General features: G+C 42.0%; 1 protein-coding gene across 5 annotated transcripts in view; it reads left to right on the top strand.

Annotated features, from left to right (window-relative positions):
- SEC31B (SEC31 homolog B, COPII coat complex component) overlaps positions 1-12,500 on the top strand; it is a 41,324-nt gene that overhangs the window by 1,340 nt on the left and 27,484 nt on the right. For 2 of the 5 annotated variants that reach the window (XM_051800076.1, XM_051800077.1), the window contains exons 2-8: positions 3,259-3,347; positions 5,960-6,083; positions 6,859-7,054; positions 7,847-7,942; positions 9,012-9,152; positions 9,642-9,784; positions 10,038-10,137. In XM_051800076.1, the coding sequence (XP_051656036.1) occupies positions 3,269-3,347; positions 5,960-6,083; positions 6,859-7,054; positions 7,847-7,942; positions 9,012-9,152; positions 9,642-9,784; positions 10,038-10,137 (879 nt within the window). In that variant the 5' untranslated portion in view covers positions 3,259-3,268. Of the gene's footprint in view, positions 1-155; positions 1,461-1,943; positions 2,942-3,258; positions 3,348-5,959; positions 6,084-6,858; positions 7,055-7,846; positions 7,943-9,011; positions 9,153-9,641; positions 9,785-10,037; positions 10,138-12,500 lie in introns of those variants that run through there. The other 3 variants (XM_051800078.1, XM_051800075.1, XM_051800079.1) reach the window with 3 other exon arrangements.

Raw genomic sequence — 12,500 nt, 5'->3', positions numbered from 1 at the left:
CTCCGTTTCTCTGGTGGGAAGTGCTCTGATCTGTTGAGTTTTGCTTTGCAGACACTTTAAGGTCACTGTGCAGGAAAGCCATGGCTGGGGAAGGCTGTGGGGAGATGATGCTTCTGTCCTTCCACTCCCTTTGGGGCTGAGATTCCTTAATATATTAGATCTGTAATAAGATATATGTCTGTAGAAGGAGTGTGAGGAATTGTCATGATTAATTAATTAGACGTCCTGAGAAAAGCATGAGCTTTCTCAGAAGTCTTAGAGGCTATATTGGGAGATGACAGCAGGTGGCAACCTCTCCCTAAAAATCCTACTGTGGAAGAGTTCAATACTGGTGAATTTTTCTCAGGCAGCCGCAAGAGTTTGCTAAAGAAGGGCTTTTTTCTGCTTTAAGGATCGTGAATCCTGTCCTGGATACAGACATGTGCAGTGTATAGAAGGATCACTACTCTAAGAGTAAGACTCAAATCAGGCATTTTTTTCATTTCCAAACTCAGAGCCCACTCCCTTAAGGAGGATGTGCTGCTGCATCTCTGTAGAGCCTCAGCTGCAGTGGAACTGAACTGATGGGAGGTTCTTAAGAGGTGGTGTGATCCTGTGATCATTTGGCTTCTTACATATCTTCTACAAGCCTTCTCAAGTCTGTTGGAACCACTGCTGGTTTGCCTTCAGGACCATGGACACAGTGTACCTGTTCAATACCTGTGATCCAGAACTTCTGTGGTTGTTTTGTTGACATTGAGCCACCCTAAATGGTGTCTTGTTTGCTTTCCTGCATCTAGGTGTGTTACTATGGCCAAGACACTTTACCTTCACATTCTGTCCTGACTTAAATTGGTGAAAAGAGTAGTGTTGACTTTCTTATGTAAAACATTCTCTTGACAAGAAAAGCTGAACAATTGATCCATATTGTTCTGCACAATTTTGGCACCTTATCTTTGCACCTTAAATGCAAATTATGCCAACCAATTCAGTCAGTCCAGCACAGAGGTAAGGAGTGGGAGCTCCTACCATTCACTTAAGTTTCTGATAATTGCACTCTTCATTCTTTCCTTACCAGTTAATTTCCTAGAGGGAAGAGGTTTCTTGGCCATTGTCTATTAATGTTTACAGGGAAGTTGCCCTCTCAAAAGCCAAGAAACAGTGAGACCTGGATGTAGTCAGCTCCTACAACTGATGGATTAGAACTGAAGGAGGAAGGGGCAAGAAGGGGACTGGTAAGGAATGTACCAGCTGTCCTGCCTGTCCACATCTACATGGAATCAGGTAGAGCCTTGTGCAATAGGCTGTTTGTAGCAGATTCACCTGACTTCTGGGGATATTTTCATTCCCCTCTGCCAATGAAGGGAGGAGATCTGGACAGCGTTCCTGCACAAATGAGTAGGCACTGGAACATCTTGGCATAGGGAATATGGTGGACCCCTAAGGAGTACCACACAACATGTGCACTGGAAGATTGGAAAGTAAGTTTTGGAGATATGTTATGATGATGAGGAGATGACCTTTCCACTTCTGTTCCTAGGGTGCATGAAGAAATAGTTGCACTTCTTTAATTGTACAAGAGTTCTGTTCAGATTCCTTTGGGCCTTAGCAGCTAAGTTGGGATAAGGTTAATGTGAGAATAGCAGTAGGCAGTTTGAGCTTTGGGGGATACTGCTGCACACTAATGCTGAAAAACATTAAATAGATTCTAGTCAAACAGCATATCCTGAAAGTGCATGGGGGAGAGAGAGGATGTCCTTAACTTCTAACTGGTGATGGAGAAGAAACCCTAAAAAGGGTGTAGAGTTATTAGCTAGGAGGTCCAAGCCCACAAAGTAATGCTGACCAGATTTCCCCTTATGTGGACCTCAGGAGGCCATAGCTTCATATAAGCCACAAGGTGATGGAAGGCTTTTTCAAAACTGAGTTGGTTTTTGTTGGGTTTTTTTTTTGTTTGTTTTTTTTTCCTTTTTCGGCCAGACAGTGGGCTGGGAAGCCCACAACAAGGTACATTTATGAACTTGGTTGTACTCTGGCCTGAGTAAAGCCAAACTCTGAAACGCTGAGACTTGTAGCCCTGCAGCTGAACAGAAGGCTGTGTGATATAGATTGTAGTTCACACAAACAGTGTCAAGTAAGCAGGAGAAGTTAATTACAGCAAGCTGACAGGATGCAGAGGGTTTTACTGTGCTGCCTGCTGATAGTTTTACTTTATTCGTCATGATACAGTCTGAATGCATAGTTAACAGTTCTGATTAGCTAAAGCTATAAGGCTGCAATGCAGCCAAGCCTGAAAGGAACTGCTTATGGGAGTGACCTTGCTAGTCTGTGAATGCTATGTTCACACATCATTTATGATGCTTAGACGGTCTGTTTGTCTCCATCAGCCATGGAGAGGTGCTGGGTGCTTTCTCCTTGGCAAGAATGGGATCCTGCACAGGACGATAATTTGTATTTATATTCAGTTTTGCAGCCTCCCGGCTGCCTGCTGCTGATGTTTGACTTTCAGTTGCCCTGCTACATTATTGCCCAACTAATCTCTCTCCAGTGACATGGGGAAGTTTTGTTCCCATTTTACAGGTGTCAGTTGATCTATAAAAAGAATTGTCAGTGCTGAGATTGAAACCAGTAGTTACTTGTGGTTACTTCTTCTCACCTTCTACCATTTGCTCAAAGAGACTCAAAGAGAAAGTCAAGGGATTTTTAACTTTTGCTTTTCATAGGAGCAAGAACAAAGTACATTAACTGAATTGGCACGTGATAGCATTGCACTTTGTTTTATGTCGCCACGTCACTTTTCTGCTTGGAATTTAGCCTACCCTGAGATTCCTTCTGCTTCCTTTTTGCTTATGTATATAGTGACATCTGCTTGTTCAGAGAGAGCAACTAGTGCTAGAGCAAAATACATTTGTGTAAATTAATTTCTGCAGCTGATTTAAACCGACTTGGACTGAAGACTTGAGTATGTTGTTTAATTTAGATCTGCTTTAGATCCCTCTCCTGTAATTGGGACATATGAAAAAGAGACCTATATGTGAAAGAAAATCTGAGGTCACATAGTTGGGATTGTGGGGGGTCTTCTGTAATGAAGTCTAAAATATCCTGATTCATTACAGTAAAACTGTATTCACTACCTCAGGAAGTAGCAAGTAACTTCACTCTATTGAGACCAATTTGTTCTCATGGTATCTTGGTAAGGGGAATATTTTGTTTCTGATGTGATTATTTTCAAGTTGACTCTGTCTGTCTATTCTAATCACTGTGTGAAATTTCTTTCAGAGCCTAGAAAATGAAGCTAAAAGAAATCGAGCGAACAGCTGTGCAGGCGTGGAGTCCAGCAAACAACCACCCCATTTATCTAGCAACAGGTAAAGTTCTTCACAATTCACGAATAATAAAGTATAAATCACAAAGATTTTATGTAGAGTTGTATTGATTTTAACTTTCAATAGTTTCCACCTTAATAGTCTCTGGAAAACTTACAAGCAATATACAGAATTACAGCTTTATGTTTTTTTAAAGTAACTGTTAGAGGATTACTTTTATGCCCAACTTTGACATTTTTAAAGGCCAGTGATTTTTTAAAGGTTGAATACATGACTTTTTTGATCTAGTTACTAATTAAGTCTGTATGGACTCCAACACCTGCTTGCTATTGAAAAACAAAATAAGGTTACATACTTGCTATGTCTGTGGGGGAAAAAAAAGTTAATTCAAGTAATGTTTGTGTAAGCTCAGTTTTATTTGTCTGTCTTCAGTCATTATCATGTGACTTGAAAATCAAATAATAGAAACCTCTTCTCCCTAAAGTTGCCTGTTTTGGTTAACATTCAATTTTCAGTAGTTTTGCAAAACCTTACATTTCGTTTTGTTGGCTTTATTAATTATTAACAATTGTTATAGTAATTTTATTTCCTGAAGCAGAAAGTCAGCCTGTTCACTGAGTTGACAGCAGGCGAGTTTGTCTGTGTGGAGCTGACAGCTCGTGTGGTAAGGTTTTGGTAGAAGGGGTGGCTTCTGTATGAAGCTGCTGGAAGCTCCCACTGTGTCCATTGGAGCCAATGCCAGCGGGGTCCAAGATGGACCCACCACTGTTCAAGGCCGAGCCCATCAGCAGCAGTGGTAACGCTGCTGGGGAGGAAAAAAGCCCTGCATAACTGAAGCCAAAGAGAGGAGTGAGAATATGTGAGAGAAACAATTCTACAGTCACCAAGGTCCAGGCAGGATGTGCTTCAGGTGTCAGAGCAGAGATTCCCCTGCAGCCTGTGGTGAAGACCATGGTGAGGCAGGCTATCCCCCACAGCCCATGGACATCCACAGTGGAACAGATACCCACCTGCGATCCAGAGAGGACTCCATGCTGGATCAGGTGGATGCCCAAAGGATGCTGTGGCCCTGTGGGAAGCCCACGCTGGAGCAGGCTCCTGGTAGGACCTGTGGCTCCATGGAGAGAGGAGCCCGTACTAGAACCGGTTTGCTGGCAGGACTTCTGACCTGATGAGTAACTGAGGCTGGAACAGTCTGTTCCTGGACTGCACCCCATGGGAGGAACCCATGCTGGAGCAGTTTGTGAAGAACTTAAGCTTCTGGGAAGGATTTGCATTGGAGAAGTTTGTAGAGAACTGTCTCCCACACTGGAGCAGAGGAGGAGTGTGAAGAGTCCTCCCCCTGAGGAAGAGGAGCGGCTGAAACAGTGCATGATGAACTGACTGTAACCCTTGTTTCCCTGCACTGCTGGGGGAGGGAGGAGGTAGACAATTCAGGAGTAAAGTTAAGCCCTGGAAAAGGGAGGAGTAGAGGGAAAGGTGTTTTAATATTTAGTTTTCATTTTCTCATTATTCTACTCTGATTTTGATTGGTAGTTAAAATTAAACTCATTTTCCTGAGTTGAGACTGTTTTGGCCATGATAATAACTGATGAGTGATCTCTCTTTGTCCTTATCTCCACTCATGAGCCTTTCATTATATTTCTTCTCCCCCATCCAGCTGAGTAGGTGAGTGATAGAGCAGCTTTGGTGGGCACCTGCTTTATAGCCATGGTCACCCCACCACAGTTGTCTGCCCAGCTAGTCAGCTCTGTTTTCTACCTGGATTGTGCAGCACTGCAATATTGTTTTGACTTTTTTTCCCATGGATGACTGTCAGAACAAAGTGACAAAATGTCAACTGTTGCCTTAGAAACAACATTATCATTTTTGGGGTAGATAGTCTATATTGTGTCTCCGTAACAAGGCCAGAGTTTTAGTTGAACCAAAGGTCTTAGCTTCAGTCTGTTTTAGATCAGAAACTACATAGTTTCATAATTTGTACTGCTTTTTAATAGTCTCTTGGGCACTTTCCATGCCACAGGCATCCCTGTGATAACTGGGGGACAGGGTGACTGTGTGCCTGGCAGTGTCCCACTAGGCAATGTGAAATCAATTTTTAGCTTTTATTCTGTAAGCTAGGGAGAAGGAAAGTAGTCAATCATTGTGTGACTGATAGCTGTCTGTGGGTCATTGAGGCATGTTTACTGGGTTAGAGTTGAAGAACTTTACCTATAGAATGGGCTCAGAAGGTCTGATTAAGACACGTGGTCATAGTTGAGGAGCAGTATACAAAAGTATTTGGGATCATAATTGTAGCTGGATTTCATGATGCAACTGCATTTGTAATTTAGAGAAGAACTTAATATTAGAAGCCGTGGTTGCTTGGAGGAGGGTGCGTGAGTTATATTTATCCCAAGAGCGAAAGTTATCTGTGCAACAGTGACCTTGGTGCCCAGAATTTCTTAAAGAACTTCTTTCTAATTTCTTTCAAGGTCTTTGTCAGAATTGTTGTTTCTTTTTTTCTGAGGTGTTCAGACATGTCCTCTCTTTGAACAGGCACCAAGACCAAGGTTGTGTTGACTATGACGAATAGGTTTTCAGTGCCTTGTTCTTTTTGTATCTTGTGCTTTTGATAAAAGTGCCCACTTGTGTTGCCCTTGTACTTCTACTAGGAACATCTGCCCAGCAACTGGATGCATCCTTCAGTACAAATGCCACCTTGGAAATATTTGAGGTTGACTTCAGGGATCCCTCCCTGGATATGAAGCAGAAAGGAACACTTCCTGCCTCAAACAGGTACTGGAGGCTCATACTGATGTATCAATCAATAAAACTGAAAAGGGTTTTCTGGTACAAGAAAGGAGAGGAGGAGATAATGTTAGTGTATAAAGTGATCTTTTAAATCAGTTGACCTCTGTCTTCAAAAATTGAACGTATTTGTTTACACAGATCGTGTTGGGTATAAAAGTAGAGCAGTTGGACCATTAGAGAAATTTGAAATTACTTGCATGGTAGTCAGCCAGTGAGCAGAGACATTATTTGCTGGGACTAACAATTTGCACTAAAGAGCCTAGAGGCAGAGTGAAACTTACCTTCTAGCTTTTTAAGAAAAGATGATTTCTTAGGCTGATCAGTCGGTAACATTTGCACCCAGTGTAAAACAAAGCCTTGTTCTAACTAGCAGATTTTAAAGAGGGTAAACATATTTTCCAGATAACAGCTCTGAGAATGAATGCACATAGTCATCTAATCTATTTTTCTATATAATGTAGGCTAGAGGATTTCACCCACCGAATCCTATGTGAGGTCCTAAAAGTTTTAAACAAACAAAACTAAACAACTACAAACTCTTCCTTTTTAAGTTCCCCTTAAAAGTCTTTAGAAGGAAGCTTATTTCTTTTTTTGCATGCAAGAGCCCAAGTCCTCTTAAAAGGGGATTGTTTAAGGTGCAGACTGATGGATGTGTTTGATAGGCCAAAACATGAATGTGGGTTTTGGTAATGCAGAGGGTATCTTGAATTCCATCAAACACTGTGGCCATTGCCAGCTTTATTTTCTTCTTTTTTTTTAGGTTTCATAAGCTGATCTGGGGGAACTTTGGAAACGGATCTCCAGAGTCCTCTGGAGTGGTCATTGGTGGAGGGGACAATGGTGTACTGACAATGTACAGTGTGCACCGCATCTTGGCTTCAAAGAGTGAGCCTGTGATTGGGCAGACAGAGAAGCATTCAGGTCCTGTTCGAGCTCTTGACTTCAACCCTTTTCAGGTATGTAACATCAAGGTACCTGTAACTGGAGGAAAGCTAACCTTCATGTTAGAAAATATGCTTTTCTTTTGTGAATAGAAATTTATAAAGTGAAGGAACAATTTTTAAATTAAGAGGCACGGTAATTGTGACACAAGCTTCGTTTGAGATTCATATTTGGGTTCTGTTCACAGCCTTGCCACTGAATTCTCCTGTGACTTTGATCAAGTCTCTTACTCTCTATAAAAACATGTCTTGTAAAATTGTTACATAGTAAACCGTTGTCCATCTGAAATTAGAACTTCTTTATTTTATTTGTTTGGTTGGTATTTAATTCAGTGGGGCTTCGATCACACTTGAAGGGACTGCAGCATAAATGAGGAGTGAACAGAACACTGTTCTCGTGGTAGCACAAAGGCAAGTTGAAAACTGTCTGCAGTCGGTCATGGAAATCTGCATCTTCTCAGGAGAAATGTCCTTGGTGCCAGGATGCAGGGCAAAGGCTCAGCTGGACAGAGAGAGTTGCTTCCAGGCCTCTGGCAGAGTGTCATCGGGAGTAAGAGCAGCCACCTGCACGAAATAGACAAATTTTAAAGGGTCTGTACCATGGCACAGCAGAAGGCACAGAGGCCAGAGATGTGCTTGGTTTATAATCCAGTTAGTATCCCTCTGCTTACCAATGACTGTGAAATGTAGCTCTCATCTGACTTTGGAAGATCTCAGGATTTTTGCTTCTGTTTATTTTTAAGGACTCGGTCCTCTTTCCCTGTGATCAGGAGACTCAACTGAGCTTTTCCTCTTTTTTTTGTACAGAGTAATCTCTTGGCTTCTGGAGCCAATGATTCTGAAATTTTCATCTGGGACTTGAATAATTTCAGTGTGCCTATGACTCCAGGGACTAAATCACAGGTAAATGAGTTTTCCTCTGGGCAATACCCCTGCAGTTTTATATCTCACAAGGCAAGACAAAAAGATGTGTGTGGAGACATCCTAACCTGGTCAGTCTGTGAATGACTTTGATGTCTGTCAGGAAAAAGATGAATGAGAAGTGAGTGGTTTCATTCTGGGGGGCAGAAGAAGTGTTGTAAAGGGAGGGGAGGTAGACTGACAAGCTCTGGAAGGACGCACTTTACATGGATGGGTAAACTCTTTGTGGATTTGAATCAAGTAACTGACCAGTTTATCTTGTGATCCAGCTGGGGCATGTGTGATGGATTAAGAAGGTTTATTGGACCTTCTCTGAGGAATGAATTTATTTCAGGCTTCAGCTGAGGCTTTTCATATCTCATGAAAGTCATATTCCTAGCAGAGCCAGTGAACCATTAAATGCATCTTGGCTATTGCTCCCAGATAATGTTTCCTGAGTTTGAAGAGGAAGAAGCTTCTGATCTGATGCTGATTATGTTGTTCAGGGCAATCAACTCCTGAAAGTAGAAAAATCATAGTAAACTTGCCGAAAAGGGGGCCAGGTTTTTCCTCTAGTAAATCTCGCGGTTCTTTCCTTGCTGATCTCCTGCATTGCAGTAGATGCAATAACAACAATTACCTTGAATACTTTGTCATTTTCTGTCTCACTGCACTCCTGAAACATTGCACAAGGTCATCTTTCCATTTAAGTTCATCTGAGAAATCAGGGTAGAAGCATCTATGCTCCCTCAGCTGCAGTTCTCTCTGGAGTGATTTATAACACGTTTAGCCAATGCAGAATCCAATACCCACTCCCAAAATGCAAAGGTACTTTTCCAGGTGACATTCCCCTATAGAATTTTGCTGTCCACTGTACTGTCTGAGTAAAGGACTGTCCCTAGGCTTTCTGGTCAGTGATGCTGGTATTTCCAGCTAGTTGATCAGGGACTGAAGAGAGGAATCTATGTATCATCAAATCCCAAATCCCTTAGTTAAGCTAGTGACAGAATCCTGTGATTGGTGTTCCCTCAGCTTGGTAATAATGGATGTCTGGCCTTTCCTGTCTTGGCAGCCTCACGAAGACATCAGTGTGGTGTCCTGGAATCGGCAGGTGCAGCACATCCTATCCTCTGCTCACCCCAGCGGCAAGGCTGTGGTTTGGGACCTCAGGAAGAATGAACCTATCATCAAAGTCAGTGACCACAGCAACAGAGTGAGTGTACAGAAGGCTGTGATTCTAACTAGCTTACAACATGCCACATGTGACTACAAAGCAATATCACAGACTCTTGGGAACAAGTGTTTTTATTCTAGGAGCCGCTGGGACTAGTTCTCTTGGAGTTGTAGCATCAAAGCGCCTCTCTTTTTTTTTTCTCTAATGAAATGGAGAAAAAGACCCCTTATTGTTCCTACAATTCGGGCACTCTAGTGTTCAGTTTCTGTGTTCACAGCTCATTTATGAGGAGCCTCCTGTGTTTTGATCCCAGCTGTCTTGCTAAGTCAACTTTGAATTTCAACTTCTGTAGGGTAGTGGGGTTTTTTTTGCTGTATATAGAAGGTATATACAGAGCAAGACATTGCTAGACTTGCTTTATTTCAAGCATTCTAGGCGAGTTCAGTACAGGATACCATGGCTCTGGGCCATTTGTGCTTCTGCCACCTTGCCTTGCTGAATTTTCAGCTATGCTATTTTTGTCCCTAGATGCATTGCTCAGGAATGGCCTGGCATCCAGAAGTTGCAACCCAGCTAGTCCTTTCCTCTGAGGACGACCGCTTGCCAGTGATCCAAATATGGGACTTGCGTTTTGCTACCTCTCCTCTGAGCCAGCTGGAAGGGCACACGAGGTGAGGGCTTGCATGTGGTGTTGCCTTTTTCAAGGATCTCCATCTTCTAAAAGGAGACATCTGATAGACTGGGCTTAGGAGAACTAAGATTTTCTGCTGGGCCTGCTTTGTTTCACAGATGAATCTGGTTGAAGGCAGAGGTGAGAACTAGCATTTCTGAGCCTAAGTGCTGGTGGATGGTGCTTTCTTGGTAACTGGGTGGCAGAGTGGGCTGGATAGGAAATATGGCTCATTTCTTTCTGATCTGTTTTAGGGGAGTTCTGTCTGTCTCTTGGTGCCAGGCTGACCCTGAACTGCTGCTGAGTAGTGCCAAAGACAACCGGATCTTGTGCTGGAACCCAAGTGTGGGGGAGGTACGTAACCACAGCTGTAAGGACACAGTGTCTGCTTTATGGAGTTGTGTGCTATGCCATGTATGTGTCCCTTCCCTGTATCCCTGTGGAGTGCCAATATAATTTTCTCAAGTACATCTTTTGCACTCTTCCTGTCTGGAGTGAATGAGAGTGTTGTCCATATCCAGACTGAAAAAAAATGGAGACGGGCAGAGATTTTCCCTGATACATCTGTGTCCAGAGATCATAAAGGGAAGAAAACTTTAACTGGGACTTAATTTCAACTAATTATGATTACTCCTGCTATACTCACACATTAGTGTTCTCTGTTTCTATGTGTTTCCTCTTCTTCCTTCTCTTAGTAAGGTTTTTTTAGGAGGAAATTTGAAAGAACAAAGAGCATTTTTTAGGGTCATTGAGAGGGGAATAAATGTAGTTAAATAATGTGTGTAAACTTTATTCATGCCTCACATATATGGTTATCTAGTCATGTATCTCAGAATTACCATCTCTGGAATATTTAGGTATCAACTGAATTAAAATAGAGCTGTGTAAAAATGTTTTAGGCACATTTATTCATTCAATGCTGAATTTCTGGATAAAACTGAATTTTGAACTTTGAACAAAATTCATGCAGTTGATCTTGATGATAGCATAGGGAAAGTGCTCTAACAATACTGAACAAAGTCCATCTGGGAGCCCCAGGCTAGATTAATTTCATGGGACAATTTCGCTTAGCTGACCACTTTTGCCTGGGAGGCATGGAAAAAAATTAATCAAATTTCCTAAAGTGCATGAAATGTTGCTCTTGTAGTTTCATGGGATTTGATGCTCACTTTGGGCAGAACTCTAGTGGTTAGAAGAGAATCAGACTCTGAAACATTCCTGATGTCCAGTTTTTACAAAAGTATTTTCACTGTCTTTTAGTAGAAAAATTAGAAGAAAAAATACAAACAATTTTAGTGCAGCTGACTTGTGTTTATGCATGCTGCTGTAGATTTGCAGTCCAAATTCAAGTTAGACTTTTATGTATATATATTGTTAGGCTCTTCTTGACTTGTGTTACGACCCGCCCCAGGAAAAGGGGGGGGAGGGGGTAACCCAGGTTTTATCAAAAATTCCTTTGGGGTGGATTAAAGGGAAACGACACTAAATAATCGGTGTATGAGAACATATATTGATAAGATTTATTTTAACAATTTTGAATCAACAGGTAAGTTAACATTTTTGGGTGCTGTCACAACCTTTCTGGGGAGGAGAAAAATGCACAGGGGAGAGAAAGGCAGGATAAGAGCAAGGGAGAGTAAGGGAAAGAAAAGCTGAGAGTGGACAGATGTCCATAGTCACCACCCACGGGGTCCAGCGATGATACTTGATAGTTGCAGCTTCCATGTCTGTCGGTTGAAGTGGTGGCCTTGATCTGCTGGGGGTGAAGGAGGGAAGCCCCCCCACTCCAAGAAGTTATGAATTATCATATCCGTGGTCAGTGTCACGGGCCATGCCTCCTGCCTCCAACCTCTCCCTGAGCCCTGCGCAAGAGCTGCTGTGTCTGCCCTGGTTCCCGCCCTTTTCCCCACTGGCGGGGGGATGGGCTTCTATGGGCCATCAGAGGTACAGTGCAACAGTCAAAAGCCTGCAAGCTCGGCTCTTCCCGCCTTTTTGGGCTTGACATCTGTGCTGGAGGAGGGAGGATGGGCCCAGTTGCCCATCAAAAAGTCAAAAGCCTGCAAAAGTCTCCTAGAATGCATAAATCATCAAACACTTCAGTCTCTGACACCACCCCGTGATTTATGCATTCAATAATCTTTTGTCGTTCATTGTGAATCTTCTTTGTGGGCGGTGCTTTTCGTATAGTGGACAGGAAGACAGAAGAGTAAAGGAAAGGAAGAGATAGCCCCAATGCACTGCAATTCTCCTCTCTCAAAAAAAAACAAACTAATTTTATAATAACATAGTAAGCTAATTTGCATTAGTTACTCTCTCCACCCCGTGAGTAGTCATAGGGAATGTAATAGGATCTCAATGGCTACAATCAAATTTCTTAACATTAATGAGGTTACAAACATACACACAAATATTTGAAATTATACATCAAAAAACACTGAGTTACTTGGGAGCTGGTAAAAGGCTTTCTTATGTTTTCTTTTAGGCCTAAATTTAGTTCCATTTGTTAAATTTAACCAAATAGGAAATTCATTGCCTTTCAAGGTAGGAGGTTAATGTATATAATGCATATTTATGTGACTCTAAATATGCATAAATACTTGTACTAACTCCCAGGTTATATTTGGTTGAGTTTCTCAATCGAGAGAGATATTTAAAAAGACAAAATGAACTTGACAAAAAATCAAACTAACAGTACATCTTATATAATTTTACCAGTA

This window comes from Manacus candei, unplaced genomic scaffold, assembly GCF_025592945.1.
Source record: "Manacus candei isolate 608988 ecotype Guabito, Panama unplaced genomic scaffold, ASM2559294v1 h1tg000050l, whole genome shotgun sequence".
Classification (NCBI taxonomy): domain Eukaryota; kingdom Metazoa; phylum Chordata; class Aves; order Passeriformes; family Pipridae; genus Manacus; species Manacus candei.
Note: the sequence above shows the minus strand (reverse complement) of the source record. Positions and strands in the feature narration are given on the sequence as shown.